Here is a 17,592-nt window from a genome sequence, read left to right as displayed (position 1 = left end):
CGCATCAATGAAGACCCAACGCAGCCAAAAATAAATAATTTTTTAAAAATATGGATCGAATAATTTTGTAGCTACAGCAACTAAACAGAGAATAGTCTCTTTTCAATGAATTCCACTGCCATGTCTGTTTTTATCTAACAAGACTATGACTATGTTCTTAGACCTTGTAACACCTTTACTGATGGGGAAAAACTCTTTTTGGATGACAAATACTATCCATCAGGTGCTCCCAGGGATTCCTGTCCAGTACTGATGGCTTTTTTTTTTTTTTTTTTTTGCGGTACGCGGGCGCCTCACTGTTGTGGCCTCTCCCGTTGCGGAGCACAGGCTCCGGATGCGCAGGCTCAGCGGCCATGGCTCACGGGCCCAGCCGCTCCACGGCATGTGGGATCTTCCCGGACCGGGGCATGAACCCGTGTCCCCTGCATCGGCAGGCGGACTCTCAACCACTGTGCCACCAGGGAAGCCCCTGATGGCTTTTTAAAGGAAGATGCATTCCCTGTGGGACCTTGTACATAATCACACAATCATGTGGGTTTCCACAAAGAAAACCCTGAAAGAATAAGGAATAAGTTGAGGAGGGACTCAGGGGAAGAGGGACAGCCCTTCTGACCATGACCACCACCAAGTGTCCTACTCTCTTTTTTCTCTAACATTTGTGGCATTTAAGTTTGAGAGCAAAGAGAGAGAAGGAAGCATCTCTTTTTAAATGGTTTAGTCACTAGTTGAAATAAAAGCATCCCCAGTCTTTATTGAATTAAAATAATTCCTCTGTAATGGAATCCCTTCTTTCACCTTGCCTGACAGTCTCCTTTTAAATAAATTTAGAAACAACACATCCCATTATATTCCTCTGAGATGGAATTAACTGTGTATCAGGAAAAAATTCCTAACTATAACCACCATCTAAATCAAGCTCATAAAACATGTGTCACAGGTGATATTTGGAAAATCCTGGTTTTATTTCCAAATAATCTCCACTTCTTCTGAAGTCATTTCACCTTACATTCAGTGTCTTTGTTCTATCGTCTGCCAAGATTAAGAAATTACTACTTGGTTCTTGGTTTTCTCTCTAGTGTAGGAAAGAGGATGGACATTCAGGGGTAAAATTAAATGGAGACCAGACACTGATTTTAAAAAGGAGCTTAGTAATGGAGGCTCTTGAAAAGGGAATGGATGTCCCTTCATGGAAATACACACGGGCTCTCGATTTACATTTCCCTCCGTGGGTAGGATCCGTTTAGCTGTGCAATTAGAATCTAGTCATTAGGCAATCAGCTACAAGATTCAGTTGAGTACACACAAGCCTGAGGTATGTCACTATTCTAGTCGACAGAGGGAACTTTTATTAAATGGAGCATCCAGAGAAAAATTCTAAGGGTTCGAATTTGTGGGGTGGGGTAAGTAATGTCATTCCTAGAGAGCATGTGAGGTAGGCTGAGAGATGAGTGAGAAGGTCAGGTAATTCATGCATCTGGGATTTATCAGTACCTGGTGGCAGAACCACCCTGTTCCTTATTGTTCCCTTAATCACTGCCCAGGAACAGAGGTTCTCTAGAGAGTATGAGGACTACCTTCCTTCTTACCAGCTTCTGTAAGAAGGAAGCCACCACTTTCAGCCATGCAGATTGTGCCCTGCAGGAGACACTTCTCCCATAGACAGAAATGCGAATGGTGCCTCCTGAGTTGTGCAGTGCCCATTCTGCACAACTGTACACCATGACCCTGCAGTCAATGACAATCTTTACGCAGAGCTTCAACCCACTAGTGTTAAACCTAATAATCCCATAGTTACTTTACTACCCCTGAAACAGAGCCTCAACTGCTCCAGATTCTATCTAATGTTAGTTTAGGCACTTAATAAAAACTGCAGCCAGAGTACCTGCAAGTGAGGCTGTGTTCCCATACTTTAGAAACCAGCATCGGAATCCAGTCAGGGTTTAACCAAACCAACCTTCTGTATCTGATCGTTTACAGTTAGGGGTATTTAAAACCCATGAGAATGATTCAAACAGGAGCCAAGAATTTTACATTGTGTGGTAATGCACTGAGTAGTTGTGCAAAACAACGAAAAATGGCTGGGGGTAGGGGATAGATCATAATTTTTAGTGGAGTCTGCCACAGAATCGTGGTTACATAACAGTTACTTCAAAGCTGCAGTTAAACTGGTAAATTCAAACCCTCACTATTAAATAGATCAGGCTTTATATTAAGTCAGTCAGACTTACAATGTTTATTCAGACTTAACGTAACCAACTCATCCAGATTTGCCCAAGTCTTGCCTGGTTTTAGCCATTAAAGTCCTCTGTCCCAGAAGCCCTTTAGTCCTGAGCAAACTGGGATAGTTTGGTCACCTGATACTACAAAGTGAGATAACAGAAAAATGAAAAACAATTACAACATAGTAGTAAAGTAGCAAACTTTGATCCTTCACTGACACTAGGTTCTCAGTCTATACCTCGATTTATTTTGTCACATCACAAACGTTAAGTCAATCACAGACCCTCTAACAAAGGGAGTGAAAACAATCAAGTATTGCATTTTAAAAAGATCTCCCTGACTTCCAAAAGGTAAGGGTCATTGTTAAATACTTAATTCTGTACACATCTCATCAAATCCCTGCTTTTGAATATTTGCTCAAAGTATTTGCTGTTCTTGCAAGTGAATGATTTTTAAGAACAACTTTTCTATGAGTTAACTTTGTAATCACTCTGTTAATATTTACATGGCAAAGGGAAGCTACAGAGAAATGGGATAGGTTTTTTGGATAGAGAAAAATAAACACTCCAGTCTTGTCATGTCGCTGTCTGCTCAAGGGAAACTTGAGAATGGAATATTTTACAGTTTGGGATACTTGAGCGTAATTGTGAGTTTATTTGGGTCTTTCTAAATTCAGTTTAACAGACTTCTGGGTGCAGATTTTATTTTTTTTTCAATTTCGAAAGCTCGATTTCAAAATGAAAAGACACGTCTAAGAGTGGAGTGGAGTATTTGTATGGAATCGGAAAAACTGAAAGAAAAATAGATCCTGCTATTCATTAGTTTGTATGTGACTCTACAATGATTTTGGGAGGGTTCCACCAAACTTGTAAACCTTTTTGTTCTTTTGTGGTTTTTTTGATGTGTGTTGCTGTTGATTTAATTTCTCTCTCTCTCTCTCTTTTATTTATTTATTTTTTTGGTTAAAACTTGAAAAAATTAAGGCAGTGCCTAGCTATACAACTTTTTAAAACAAATACTTGTAATTTTCCAGTTTTTTAAGGCCAATGTTGCTTACCTTGGAAATGACGTCCAAATCATTGAGTTGAGTGTTGCCACGATTTATTCTGCCAAGTGGCCTCTCATTGAAACACCCGATCCCTGCGCAATGTGTTAGAGGAACAGTGGAAAATCAGTGCCTCCGTTCTCAAGAGTGCAGGGGGAGGGGGTATTTTAAGCTTTGCTCTTTGGTCAATGATTGATATATCACTTGCAATGAGTCTCATACTGATGTCTGTTTCTCAACTGATAAGTGTTAATCACATCATAGATCCCTAAAGTTGGATGTCTTTGAGAATGGTTCTAATTTTGCTACCACCTGAAGAGTCTTCAACAGTTAGGGGGATCTTGGTTACTATTGGTTTGGGGGGGGTTGACTTTGGTTTTTCGTTTTGTTTCATTTAAGTTTTCTTGTTCAATCTTTGCTCAAACCCAAGAACTTTAGCTGCTAGGTTAGAACTCCTGTCTGCTTTCCTGAGCCTTGTTGCTAGTCTTTATGTTATTCTGGTTTGTTCCTTCTTACCCTGCTAACTTCTAGCTGGACTGAAGGGTAAGTGTTCCCCTATAGCTAGCACAGCTCAGATAATCAGACTAGATTATCTGACACCTGCAATGTGCTTCCTCCCTCTCCTCTGAAATCTTCCTCATGTCTAGACTTTGTAGTAAAACTTTTCATGTTATTTTCCTGACCGTAGGTCTGAAATGTCAGCTTCATACTGAAACTAGGATGCATGTGATGTGTGCATAATTGCCTCCTCTCCTTGGCTTTCATATTGGCATCAAATGATCCTCTGAGTAAAGCCAACCATGAACATATCCTAATTTTTTTTTATTCCAAGAATATTAATGAACGTCACAACAAAATGGCAAATAATGCCTTTGTTTCGTGGAATTCACAGCTACCTGACTGCTTAATGCCTGAAAACAGATCATTTTGCACCCTGATGATGTGTTGCTATTGTTGTTTTTCCTTTCCCATTCCAAAGGTTAGAATGGTCAGCGAACCAATGGTGTGGTAACCACGGGTACCTTAACAGATAGAAGGGGGGGTGGGGTAGGAAACCCAAAGATGTTAACTGAGCAAGACTCCAAGAAATTGCAGAACACAATAAAGTAAATTCATTACTTGAACATGAAAGAATTCATCCTACCTGGCTTGAGGGTGTGCTCTAAGACCCAAGAGAGGATTAATTTTGAAAAGAGACATGTAATACACGCAGCTAGCCCGCACAAAAACAGGACACTAAGGACCCAATTGAATTCATGTAGCTTATTCACAGAAGCTTCAGATTCACAGTCTCACAATGTCATGGAGGGTTTTGACCTCTGGTCTCAAATATCTCTCTGCTGCTCTCCCAAGAACAATGACAACAATAACTTTTTAGGACATCATTTGTATTTGTATTCATTTTTCTAAAAATACACCTGTAAGAGAAAAAAAGAAACTTGAAAACATAAAAACATCGTTCTCTTCACTATTTGAGTTATTAATAAAAGAGAGTACACAGTTCCTTTATTCATAGAGGAAAAAGCTGTCCACCAAAAATGTGTTGAGGGAAAACTAGACATTAGAGGGAGCTAGAAAAATTGGTCAAGAGAGCAGGCAAATATGTACTTGAGTATTTTGAATGCGAGCTTAGAAGTTGTAGGTCACATCATTTCTCCTGACCATTTAATAATAGTCCTTTCTTCTTTTCGTTTTTTTCTTTAATTTGCTTTCTATCCCTCCTTTCTTTCTTTTTTCTTTTCTTTTGCATAAATGTACCCCTGGCTAGCAGACAGATTTTTTTTTTTTTTACCACTTCAAGCAGATAATTTAACTTTCCTTTCCTTTCCATGTCCGATGAGGCATTTTTAAAAGCTTACCATAGAATGTGAACTTTGTGGGCTTTTAGGATTTTGCTATACTTTTTTTAAAGATTAAAAGAAAGGATGGATGAATAGATGACTCAATGAATTTTGTTCTAGTGAATTTACATGTATTTGCACAACAATGCATTGCTGTCCTGGTAGACTCCCAAATAGTTGTTTGCCTCAATTCCTTCTATAGTTTTGTCTCAGATTTTTGCTGCATCTTCTTGTATTGTCAACTTGCAGTTGCTACATTGCAGGAATGCAACATCAGAGAATGAATTCAATATTAATTTGCGTGACCCCAAACCACACTGTGTATCACTTTCCTTCTCACTCTAAAGTAAATGACTTTTTAAAAGAATAGTCTCTCACAATCAGGGCCAAAATTTTCCAAATACCATGTTAGGATGTCAATAGATCATCTTAAATGAAGGGTCACTTCATTGTTAACTGCTTCAAACACATTTAACATACTATTCACTAATCAGCTGAGTATTTTCATGACCTATAGTGATTTATAGGAAGATACATTATTAATTAGTCAACTATAGAAAATTTGTGTTTGCTCTTATTACAGGGACATAAAAATATTATCAAGTACTGTGTAAATTAATTGAAAATATAGTAACTACAGCAGGGAAAATTACAAATCATTTATTGGTTTTGAGATCATTGACAAAAAATTCTGTTATGATTTTTACTCAAAGCATTTGTCTTATGAAGAATTATAAAAATGAACATTGAAATAAATACCACATGTTTATCCCCTTGGGTGTATTGCCAGAGATTTCTGCAAAATGCAAGGTGGACCTTGATAGCTTCGGAAGAAGCCATCCTCTCTTGGCCATGCAAGTTAGCTTGATTGAGTCAAAGGGACCATGAAGGAATTAAGTTGTTTCTCAAGGGCAGCAGGCAGGGGAGGACCAGTCTTTTGCTTGCTGTGCAGAGCTCAGGCAGGGCACAACATCCCCTGGTTACTTGATCATGCCAAGAAAAACTCTTCTAGAAAAATCCGTAAACAGTCAGCTGCCATCAATCATTGTCATTTCTTTATTTCATGTCTTCTGATGAGGTTGACTACTGTCATTGTTCGTTATTGTCCAAACCATACATTCACTCTTGTACTGTCAAGCAGATATGACAAGCACACATTTTCCATATAGGAAGGATACAAAGTCACCTTTTAATTTGCAGTTCGAGTTCACAGTGACTTTATAGTTACATGAGCTATTCTCTTGCCTCTAGCATCCATCAGGAATAACAACAGCCATAACTGTGCTCTGAATTTCAGTGATAAAGCAGCTACCCCCAGTTTATTATAAAAGGGATTCATTAGAGGAAGGAGCCTCCCTCAGACAATTTGTTAACAACACAATCATAGTTATTTTCAACAGCAGCATTTTTTCCCTAGCCTATAAAAAGTTCTAACAGGTAATACTACAAAATAAAAAGATTTGACCTTTTGTATTCATTCCTCGAGCTGTTGGGATAATAGAAAAATCTCAACAAAATGAAAATTGGAAAGCTATATTATTCCCCTCCCACCCAAGAAAATTCCATTCGGTAGACCTTACTGCAAACATAGCTAAATTTCTTTCTATCGGAAAAAAGATCGCACAAATATGCTTGCTATTAAGACGAGATCATGAAAAACTATGATATATTGTTTCCCATTGTGAAGGAGAAAAAGAAAAAGAATATCGAACATGAAATGAACCCAAACATCACAGACAAAATAAACGATAGGATGGTCAATTAGGAACATCACTTGAAATTTAAGTAGATTAAATGAGAGTATAAAATCCACATAATCGTATCACTTTAGGAACCATTATTTTCCCAACATTCCTTAAATGCCAAACCAAAATTGTTTCTGAGCAAACTTGGGGTAAAAATTTTAATTAGTTTCCTCTTGAAAGCATACTTGCCTTCCCTAAGTCTGCATGTCCATCAGCCCGCTTCTGTGTCATGGATACCCATTGATAGTTCTTTTAAGTTTATAAATGTAGTTTAGGTACCAATATCAGCTTTATTCATCTAAGTTTAGTCTGAAGTCAGTCTCCTATGCCCATGCTGTAAAGAACTCCAAAATCTTTATGCAATTACAGCCCAGAAGTGAAACAAGAAGCATTGTTTGGAAGATGTGTTGAATTATGCCCTAGCTCCAGAGCCTATGAAATTACATAGCCCATTTTCAATACATTTGAAGCCCTTACAAACTAAGCAGGACTGAGCAACTGTTCAGCCAGGTCTGAAAAAGGTAAAGATTGAAGTAAATTCTTAAAATGCAGTCGATCCTTGATTTCTTAAATAATAAAAAACAAGTACATATATTAATGAAAAAGAACATTGGTACGTGTCTCCCAAAGCAAGAGATAATCCAAACGTCATTAGAGTTTTAAGCTTCTACTTTCCCCTCCTAATTCTATTTCGCTCAGCCTAGTATTTAAATTCATTTGCATTCCCTTGACACATGCCAAACATTGGCAAGGGAATTGATCCCAGGGTGTCCTGAATCCAGGAATTGACTTTCTCATCCTTTTGCTCTGGGCTGTTTTCCCCTCGCTAATGTCAACATTGGAGTTTTCTTTTTCTCTCATCAACCAATTCCAATTGTTTGCACAGGGCAAAATGCGACTGCAAGGAGGATTTAGTTTTTAATGTTCAGCACTGTAGAAGAACAGACTGGGACCATGAAAGGATGACTAGGTGGTGTTGCTTGAGAAGCACCCACAAGTTCTTTGAAACAGAATTTGGAACAGCTGGACCACTGCAGTGTTTTATTTTAAAATAGATAACATATGTAATGCATATGGTCCTAGACATGTATGGAGACACAGGCAGACAATCTGAATGGTATCCAAAGACACCTGCACCTAGAATTCTGTTTCCTTTTATAAGATTTTTTTCCCCCTAAGAACACATGTTCCCACTTTGGGATTTGCAAGATGCCATCTGAATCCCCATGTGTGTGACTCCTTTAATAAAGTCGATGGGAAGTTTCCTGAGATGCAAATGTCAGAGTAAGTCAGTTAATAAACACCTTCTAAGGACCTGGCTCCTCTGGTAGCTGCCAGGGGAAGTAACAGATCAGAAACTTACCCCTCAAGGAACATTTTATCTACCAGGGGATTTAAGTGTGTGTTCTGACCACGGAGAAATTGGAACATCACCCAGCCAAAACAGAGACAGAGAATAGGAGCTGGTTATACAGGGGCAGAGGAGAAGCATAAAGCAGAGAGCTTGGAAAGGACTCCCAGCTTCCTAGAAACAATATAGTTTAAGAAGCAGCCTATAACGAACAATATAGGTTAATAGCGATCAATGTAGTGAAAGCCTTGGTCTCTAAGAATATTAAACAAACTGGCTTTGGGGGCACTAAGAAGCCTGCCCGTTCACTCATGGCTAAGGTTTTTGAGCACTTAGTATATGCCAGGCATGTAGGTGCTTTACAGGTTCTGCTTATCAGATCCTGTCAACAGTCCTCTCTGAGGGTAGACTCAAACACCATTCTCAACTTACAAATGAGGAAAATGAGACTCAGAAACACTAATCAACTTCCTCGCATTGCATACCCTGTAACGGCAGAGCTGGCCTCAAATTCAGTCTTCGTGACCCTCTAAGCCCACCCACTTAATCACCTGCTATCCTAGCTCAAATAAACTATGCCTGTTGAATTTAGTGTATCAACATTTCCTAAAATCAAGAAATAGAAAATATTTTTTTCGAGAGCACATTTATTTATCTCAGTGAGATAAATTCATTATTTTAACACATATGTTTCGAGTGCCTGCTGTGTACCAGGTACTGTTCTAGGTGCTGTGGGAACACAGCAGAGAACAAAAATTTCAAAATCCCTGCTTGGATGGAGCATCAAAAATCACACCCCTTCCTTGGACACCTTAAAAAAGCGTTCCTGGCCTGCTGCTCCTCTTATTTTTTTTTTTTTTTTCGTCTGAATGTAACAAGCTCAATGAAACTCTCAGAAATTTCATGGGAGCCAGCCACCCTGTTAAGCACTCTTGAGTTGTTGGAACCATTAAGATAATGAGCCTGATTCTGAGTAAATGATGATTTTGTGTAAGCAAAATCCAAGGGCTGCTCGTTTTACTTGCTGGAAATTCCCACTGCATTAAGCTCCATCCCATGGAAGGTGTAAAGGGACCTTAAGGATGATTAAATGACAGTGGCAGCAGAAAGGGAACTAAAAGTTCGGCTCATTTGACACACGAGGAAACTGAGACTCAGACAGATCAACACTTCAGCCAGTGTCCCACACCTATTTAAAAGCGGAGCTCACGGGGGCACCCAGACCTCCTTAAATCAGTCCCAGGCTCAGTCACCCCCATGTGAACTGACAGAGAGGAAAGAAGGAAGAAGGGAAAAAGGAATTTTTATGTTGATAGGGTTACTTTCGGAAAAGGAAAACAGGCGGATTTTAAGCATATTTTAAAACCTGCTTTAAAATGTAAGTAAAAATGAAATTGTTCTTTAGATGAAGTCTGAGCCACGAATTAGCGTGGTGAAGCCGTCTTGTGATGATGGATGGGGAGGTGGGAGGGGGTAGGTCTGTATCCAGGTCTCCACGGAGGAGGCAAGCTCTCTTTCCAGATCCATTTCCTGAGTGGGCAGCCATGCAAAATAGTTCATCACAGAGTTTTCAAGAGGTTCAGCAAATAGAGGAAGAGACTTCAAACGTGGGGCGTATTTTTAACAGCTACAGAAGAGCCCCCTTCTCTCTGGCTAAATGACTGTTTGCACCATCATAATTGAAGAGCACTAAAATAGCAGAGGCAAACTGGCCAAGTAAAGGGCCCGACCGATTTGTCAGCCTGCAGCCTCTTCTGAGAAACCTGAGAGCAAGAAGCTGATGCTCGCCAAATTGCCTCATCGATCTGCTAGAATTGGGAGGCACGGAGTGAGCGAGGCTTTTTACGAGCAATGGGTGTACCCCACTGTTAGTTTCTCCGCGGACTGACGGGATGGGGGCGAGAGGGCAGAATTGTCCTACGGGACGGAGCAGTATCACCTGGATTACAGGAGTGCCATCCTGCAGGGGGACAACTAAAGTTGGAGCAGGTTTAAGACACTTGCTTTGAGCCAGACACACACACACGCACACACACACACATCCTAGAAGCAGCTAGCTTTCTCCCCAGTACCAGCTTCCTGGCCACCTCTCTTTCTAGCCATCCTGAGTCAAAGGAGAAATATAGCTTGGAGACCAAATTACCAAACAAAAGAATCCTCCTAGATAAAGCACCTAAACTCAAATTGAAAGCACTTTCCTGAAGACAAATCTGAGGCAATTAACCCAGCAAAGAGGATTCTTTCAGATGCTCTAATATAATTCCTGCTCATGTGTTATCCCTTCCAGAATTTTGTGTTTTATCCTATTAGTAGAGCGATTTGGCTATTAAAACAGACATTCTTCAACTTGCCTTCTGGTAACCGTTGCTTCTGTGTGTCTTGGGCATAAACAACACATCCTGTTCAAACACTGACCACTTGCTGCTTCTATGAAAGATGACTGAAGATTTAAAACCCAACAAAAAGAGGGCATACATCTGACATACCACACATTGAGGTTGGAAGGATACACAAAATTAATAATGTGAGGGAAAATCATCATCTTAATATCACACTGCAGCTATAACCCCCATTTTCAGCCATCCCCCAAGCAGGGAGGAAAAAAAAACTGCCTGGGATGAAGGCCACTTTTGAAAATATTATTCAAATACCCTCTCAAGTCAGAAATCCGTTTTCCCGTGTCCTGACAGCATCACTGGTCCCTGGCAGGTGCCCGTATTCCAGTAGAATGTTGCACGCAAGGGGATGAATAAACTCTTGCTTGATTTAAGATTCTTTTTCTTCACAGCATTTCAGGACAGTGAGTAAATATGAGACAGAGTGAGCCGATTCCCTTAATGTCTAGGACCTTCATTCCTTCCTCTTTGGGATTTGCTTGGTCTCACTCGAGTCGGATTCTCTGAGTTATTTTGCCGATTGAATATAGACTATTTTAGTTACACATATTGAGATTAATTAGTTAGCCCTTAGGAGGTTTTGCCTACAGCCTTCACCCTGTAAGGAAAAGTGTGAATACATTGAGACTATTAATTCACAATAAATGGCAGATCATAGCTCTTGCTGAGTACATTTGTTTGTCTTTCATAAGCTTCGCTAACTGAGTAAGCACACTATAAGGCAATGTCCTTGGCTATCACAAACTAAATTCCCGTTGAACTTATTCTCCAGGTTTCAATGAACATCTTTTGTTATTATTTTGTTTTAATTTTGGAGGATGGGGACCCAAACCTTTTGTGCAACCAAATCGGCCACGGGGATTTGGAAGGGGAGGATAAAAATATTGTCACTTTGCTGAAAATCAGCATAACCCTTTTTTTCCAGATAATCCCAATAATTGTAGAGAAATTGCTCTAGATATAACCACTGGAATGGCAGAATCTATTAACCTAAAAGCTAAATAGGCTTTTATAAGCAAAGATCCGATCTGCTTTCAGTGTTTGGTGAAACGCAGGCGAAGTTACGGTCGAGTGCTTAGTTTTTCAAGAACAACATAAATGCACTGGAGTTGTGATCATTTGATAAACATGTTGATGCCAATATATTTTTGCCGAAATGCAATAAACTCACCAGTAAGTGATGCAAGTTGACAATGGGAGGTATAAAAAGAATATCTTGGGGATGTTGGTGGGAGGTAACGGGGAAACAGCTAGCATTTGTAATGCCTAGTGAATTCCTGTGTATTTGAAATGTCAAAGAAAATATGATGTGTTTCTCTAAATTGTGTCTCTCTCTACATGTATAAATGAACAGACGCAGATAGAGCTCAAAAACATGGCATGGATGAATTTATCTCTTCCAACCCCTGTAACTTTGACCACGCTTCCCTCTTTGAGATGGTGCAACGTCTTACTTTGGATCACAGACTTAATGATTCCTATTCTTGCCTGGCAAGTATATTCTTTGGTATACAGCAATTGAAACGTGATAACATTTCAAAAAATAAAATATTTTTCTACCTTTATGTCAGAAGCTCTTTTCTCCGTTGTGGAGCCCCTTTAACAATTATAAATGTGTTCTTGATTTCCTGTGTTGAGATAGTTTTAGTTACCAAAGAAAGAAGACAGAGCGAGAGGAAGTTATCAGTAGAGACGGATCCAATTCCCCAGCCTCCCTATCTGAGCTTCCCCCTTTTCAGCTGCTACATGAGAAATATTCTCAAGAGGGTAATTGAGTTTGGCACCTGCTTATGGAGAACTTGTAAAAATTGCCTCGGTTTCTTAGACATTAAGATTCCCCTCGCGCCCCACCCCACATAGTAAGACCCTGTGCTCCTGTCTCAGAAATGAATGGGTCCTTTTTATTTATTTTTTTAAAGATCAAAATGATTTGTAAATCAAGTTCACTTCCCTTTTCATAAGGTAAATGGGTTTGGGTTTGTTTGTTTGAGTGGCTTTCTTCTTTCTACCTAGTATTCGAAGCATTTTTCACCCTTTGGGGGAATTTTCGTGTGGTGCTTTAGACGTTTAGAAGTCCCGCTCTCCAGCAAGAGCATGAACATTTCTTGAAATCCTATTTTAAGCCTAGATTTAAATCCATTTAAGTTTAAGGGACCGCTATTACGTGTTGATTAGATTTATGAAGATAGATTTGAGGTTATACCATCAAATTCAAAAGCCTAAAAGAGACCCAATTTATTTCCTTCTGCAAACCAGAAATTGTTACTTCCTTGCTTAAAGATAAAGGCTATTAATCCCACATTATAGATGGGAAAGGTGAGGGGAAAGGATGAAATGGCTTTACACAGAGGAAAAGCCTCATCCCTGACTCCACATACTAAGGTTAATATATCTGTATATTATTAAATTTAACATATTATTGATATTAACATAAATATAATGAAAATCTGGGTTTTTTGTCTACATGGTATGGCTATACCCTAAATCTGTCCTGACTAATTTTTTTGTTTTAAATTCCTTTTCTTGTTTTGTGCCAAGATCCAAAATATTTAAAATGGTAGATAAAATAGTCTAAAAAACAGAAGCGGGATTATGTGGAATAATTTATTAATCTTCGTCTCACAAAAGATTCATTGATTATCTCACGTTTAGAATCACTTCATCAGAAGTCTGAACTTTGCCAAATTGGAAAGGAATGCATCATTTTGACTTAAAAAAAAAAGAAAAGCTTACCTTGCATTGCAAGGCAGTTTTTCTCAAATGTATTTCCTACGATTATGTAATTATTCATGTAATTATAAATTGCATTCGTGAAACTTGTAAGAATATGCCTCTGAACTTAAATAATTTCTTTTTATGTACAATTCCTAGTCTCTTGAGGAATTTTTTGAGGAGTCTTATTTTCAAGACTTTTTTCAAATCCTAATTTCTTAAAACGATTTTCTTTTTCACTAAGAAATTCATCACTAAGGAGTGAGTGCCCTCTAGAAAAAATTAAACCAGAAATGAAATTTTGAAGCTCGCTCCCTGTGAATCATATATAGGCCTAAAAATCCAAAATTAATTCTGAATATCATAAAACAGTTTCCTTTCCCGTTTGTGTACCTGTATCTATTAATCATCATCCCCAAATTTCAGAAAATAACAGCCATTAAAAAGACCTTATCTCCTGCCTCTATATATTCCATTTTCTCATTATTACAATCTTTTTTTTCAGTTAGTTTTGGAGACCGACCAGCAGGAATACATAAATTTTTCTGTGTCTTCGACTGAGTTCCTAATTGATATTTCTTCAACTCTTTTCAAAGCAGCTATTTTGGCATCTACAAAAGACTTGGTGTCATCTGAGTCGTAGAAAATATATTTTAATCTTTCACAGCAGTGTTGTTTCTAAGATTTAGCATTTGGGGTAGCAGATGGAGTGGCAAAGAAGTTGCCTATAGGGGCAGCCCACTGCCTCGACTACTCTCCCGCCCTCTGCAGTAACTTATCATTTGAAATAGGAAAGATGCCGTCTTTCGTTGGATGCATTGCTGAGCTGCATGTTGTCTATAGAAGTTTCCCCGGATCACTAATACCAGAGGAGAGTGTTGGCAGGGGCCTCCCTCGCTGCAATTCCTTGGCCTTTACCTGCCACCTGGTCACTTTCTCCTTTTGCCTTTTCTCTCCCAAGATGGAGCCATATTCAAAAGATGACTCAGAGAAGACCCTCAAAGTAAAATTAAATTTATATTTAAGACAATCCTAAATTCTCTGCTTACAATGTATCACCTCAGTTTGTTTCTTTCTTGCTTCAGAAAGGTACCCAAACTGAAAGAAGTGATTGGATTTCAGGCTTGTTCCAAGGGTGCCTTTGAGTGTCAAGTCGTTTAGCCTGTCTGATCAGCTCTTAAGTGCATGATAGAGGCAGCACTTTCTACCCCATCATGCCTACCAGTCTGCTCTGGATCGGAGATTCCATCCGGGTTCTCTTTCAGAGCAGAGTTTTGTGTGGTCCTGCAGCGAGCAAATACATGATAAGAAAACAAATAACCTCCAGGGAAAGAATAAGGCAAAACGCTCAGCCGGGGCCCAGGAAGCTCCTCTCAGTTTAATTGAATCCTATATGATTCACAACTTGAAAACTTAGTCATGTTGTTCTCTTTGGAAAGTTCTGTTATTATCTTCCGTTTTAAATCTAAAAAACTTTTTTCTTCCAAAGTGAAAGGATTTATGAAGTCCTAGCATGTATGTAGACCAATCCTAGTATTTATTAGTGCTCCAGAGTATTAAAAAAAAAACAAAACACCCAGAAGACTTGGAGTAAGACAGAGCTGGGTGTGCAAGAGGGAGGGGATATGGAGATATATGTATACATATAGCTGATTCGCTTTGTTATACAGCAGAAACTAACACAACATCGTAAAGCAATTATACTCCAGTAAAGATGTTAAAAAAAAAGTGAAATAAGAATCCAATAGTATCATACTTACATACTATTTTACAATAATTTATTGCATTGTGACCATATTTCCATGTTAGTAGGTATATTCTGTAATATTAAAAAGAAGAAAGACAGAGCTGGGTTCGAGTCCTGCCTGTTTTGTGTTATTTGTGAGCTCTTATTTCCATCTCCTCATCTGTGAAATGGAGATAAACCTGCTCTGTCTGCTTCTCAAGGCTGTTACGGGGCTCAACTGAAAGTTCTTTGTCAAGGGTAAAGCACTGTACCAATTTAAGGCATTCATGTTATGATTTCCTCTTATCAGTAACCAAGACTGTGCCCTACCCACACTCCGACACTCTTTTAAGGTGTACGCTTCAGTGTTAAAGCAGTGGGTGAGCCTCTCTTTCTGGAATCATGCCCTCTGCTAATCCAGATGCCGTCACTTACTAGCTGCAGGATGCTGGGGAAACTCTATGTCCTCCCTCGAGCTCAAATTTCCCGACCATCAAACAGGGATAGCAGCACCTGCCTGATAGGGCCGTCATGAGGACTAAACCAGATAGCACGCACCGCGTTGGGCACAGCAGCTGGCACTTAATAAGCAATCAGCAAGTGTTAGCTCTGTGGCTATTGTTAACCCCCTTCTCCAGTCATCCCCAACTCTAGCAGCTCTCCCCCAGAAAAACCCAACCTATATTTAAAAGAAAGTCTCTCCTTTATTCTCCAAACAGGGCTGGTTCAGTCCTGGCCAGGTGTTTGTACTAGACGAGTATTGCGCCCGAAATGGAGTCCGAGGGTGTCACCGACATCTCTGTTACCTCAGAGATTTGCTTGAACGGGCAGAAAATGGCGCCATGATTGACCCCACCCTCCTTCACTATAGCTTTGCCTTCTGTGCATCCCACGTCCATGGGAACAGGTAAGCACATGTCCAGAGGTATTCCTTTAAAAATATTTTTTAAGGCACTGGCCATGGTTTATGACTGGTCCTGCTTTTAGGGTCATCTCTAACTCTATCCATCCGCATTCCCTCAGTAGTACAGACCAGTGGGCGTGCACACACACACACACGCACACACACACACACGCACGCACACACCAGCCACACAAACACAAAAAACACACAGGTCTGAATTTCTTCTCCTTTCAAGAGACTTAACAGAAATGGCAAACAGGACTTCTAGAGTGGTCTCTGAAATTAGAACAATCTAGGCTCAAGTCATGACTGCTCCATTTGCTCTCCATGACCCTGGATGGTAATTGAACCCTCTCTGCCACTGTTTTCTCATCTGTAAAACAGGGATGATAGTGTCCTCGTGGGGTTGTCAAGAGGATGCAAGTGGATATAAAGGGTTCAGCACAATGCCTGGGACATGGCAAGGGCTAAATGAGTATTTGCCTTTGTTGTTGCTATCATTCATTCCATAAATATTTAATGATTACTTGCTGAGGGTCAGGTACTCTGCTATACCTTCAGCGTGCACGGTGAGCAGAAACCAGACACCAAATGAGGGCAGAGTTATATAGAGATTGGTCCTCTGAGAAGAAGGAATAAAACTCCATGGTAGCAGTTAATAAAGGAACACAACTCAGATGGGCTGGCAGGATGGCAGGAAGAACCTCCTCGAGGAATCGCTGCTTGGGCTGAGTGCTGAAGTAGGAGTTGAGTGGTTCCAGGCAAAAGGAGCAGCATAAACAAATGCTCTGCATAGGCAAAGCAAGAGCTGAAACAAGCTAGGTGAAGCTGGAAGGCACAGATAATCATGACACTTAGAGTTTAACCGCAGAGCTGGGAAGAGCTTCAGAGATCACAGTGTAACCAACCCCCTCAGTTTATAGGTTTTATAGACAAGGCCAGAACATCAGTTCCAACTCCATACTAAGTACTTTCTTTCTTTAGACATTGCCCAGCTCCTGGAGGAAAAGTTCCGTGTTCTGAATAACGCAAGGCAGCAAATAATTTAAGAGCATTACCATTTGGCTGTGAAGACATGGAATAAGTTTCCACACTGCCACAGCCAGTTTACTATCCCAGTGTATGTAGCCTCACATTACTATAAAGACAAGCCCTACATTACCCCGGACACCTCAACCAATAGCCAGGGAAGGCACACCCAAGGAAAACTAGGTATCTTCAGAAACCCAGCCTGTGATGAACAAGTTGCTGCTCTGCGGAAATTCATATGTGGGGGCATGCAGAGTTGACTGCATTTTCTTTTAAATCAGAACTGTATCAGTCATCTTCATCTTTGCACGCTGTACAACTCTGAAGTGTCTGTGGGGTTAGTTCTGTGCTTTTCCTCTCTCTAGCACTGGTAGATTTTATGAGATGCAACTTCAACATTCAGAGCTGGATAACAATAGCATTGTAGGTTTGAATATTTAACAGGCAACAAGATTTTCATCACCTCCCATTGTTATAAGGTTTGCTAGCCCAGCACGTGACCTTTCATTTGCATAAAAGATATTCATGAAAACTCTGATACCTGGGGACTGTCTCTGCGTAATTCAGCTTTTTATAAATATACACTTTGATGACTATCTGTTACAGCCTCTTGGACTGAATTC

The 17,592-nt window shown here is 39.8% G+C and overlaps 1 protein-coding gene across 15 annotated transcripts in view; it reads left to right on the top strand.

Annotated features, from left to right (window-relative positions):
- Positions 1-17,592, top strand: part of CADPS (calcium dependent secretion activator) — a 475,715-nt gene that overhangs the window by 316,988 nt on the left and 141,135 nt on the right. For all 15 annotated transcript variants that reach the window (XM_060022835.1, XM_060022832.1, XM_060022834.1 and 12 more), the window contains exons 12-13: positions 11,953-12,089; positions 15,756-15,943. In XM_060022835.1, the coding sequence (XP_059878818.1) occupies positions 11,953-12,089; positions 15,756-15,943 (325 nt within the window). The remainder of the gene's footprint in view (positions 1-11,952; positions 12,090-15,755; positions 15,944-17,592) is intronic.

The sequence above is a fragment of the Delphinus delphis genome, chromosome 10, assembly GCF_949987515.2.
Source record: "Delphinus delphis chromosome 10, mDelDel1.2, whole genome shotgun sequence".
In the NCBI taxonomy this organism is placed as follows: domain Eukaryota; kingdom Metazoa; phylum Chordata; class Mammalia; order Artiodactyla; family Delphinidae; genus Delphinus; species Delphinus delphis.
This window is presented reverse-complemented; position numbering and strand designations above follow the sequence as displayed.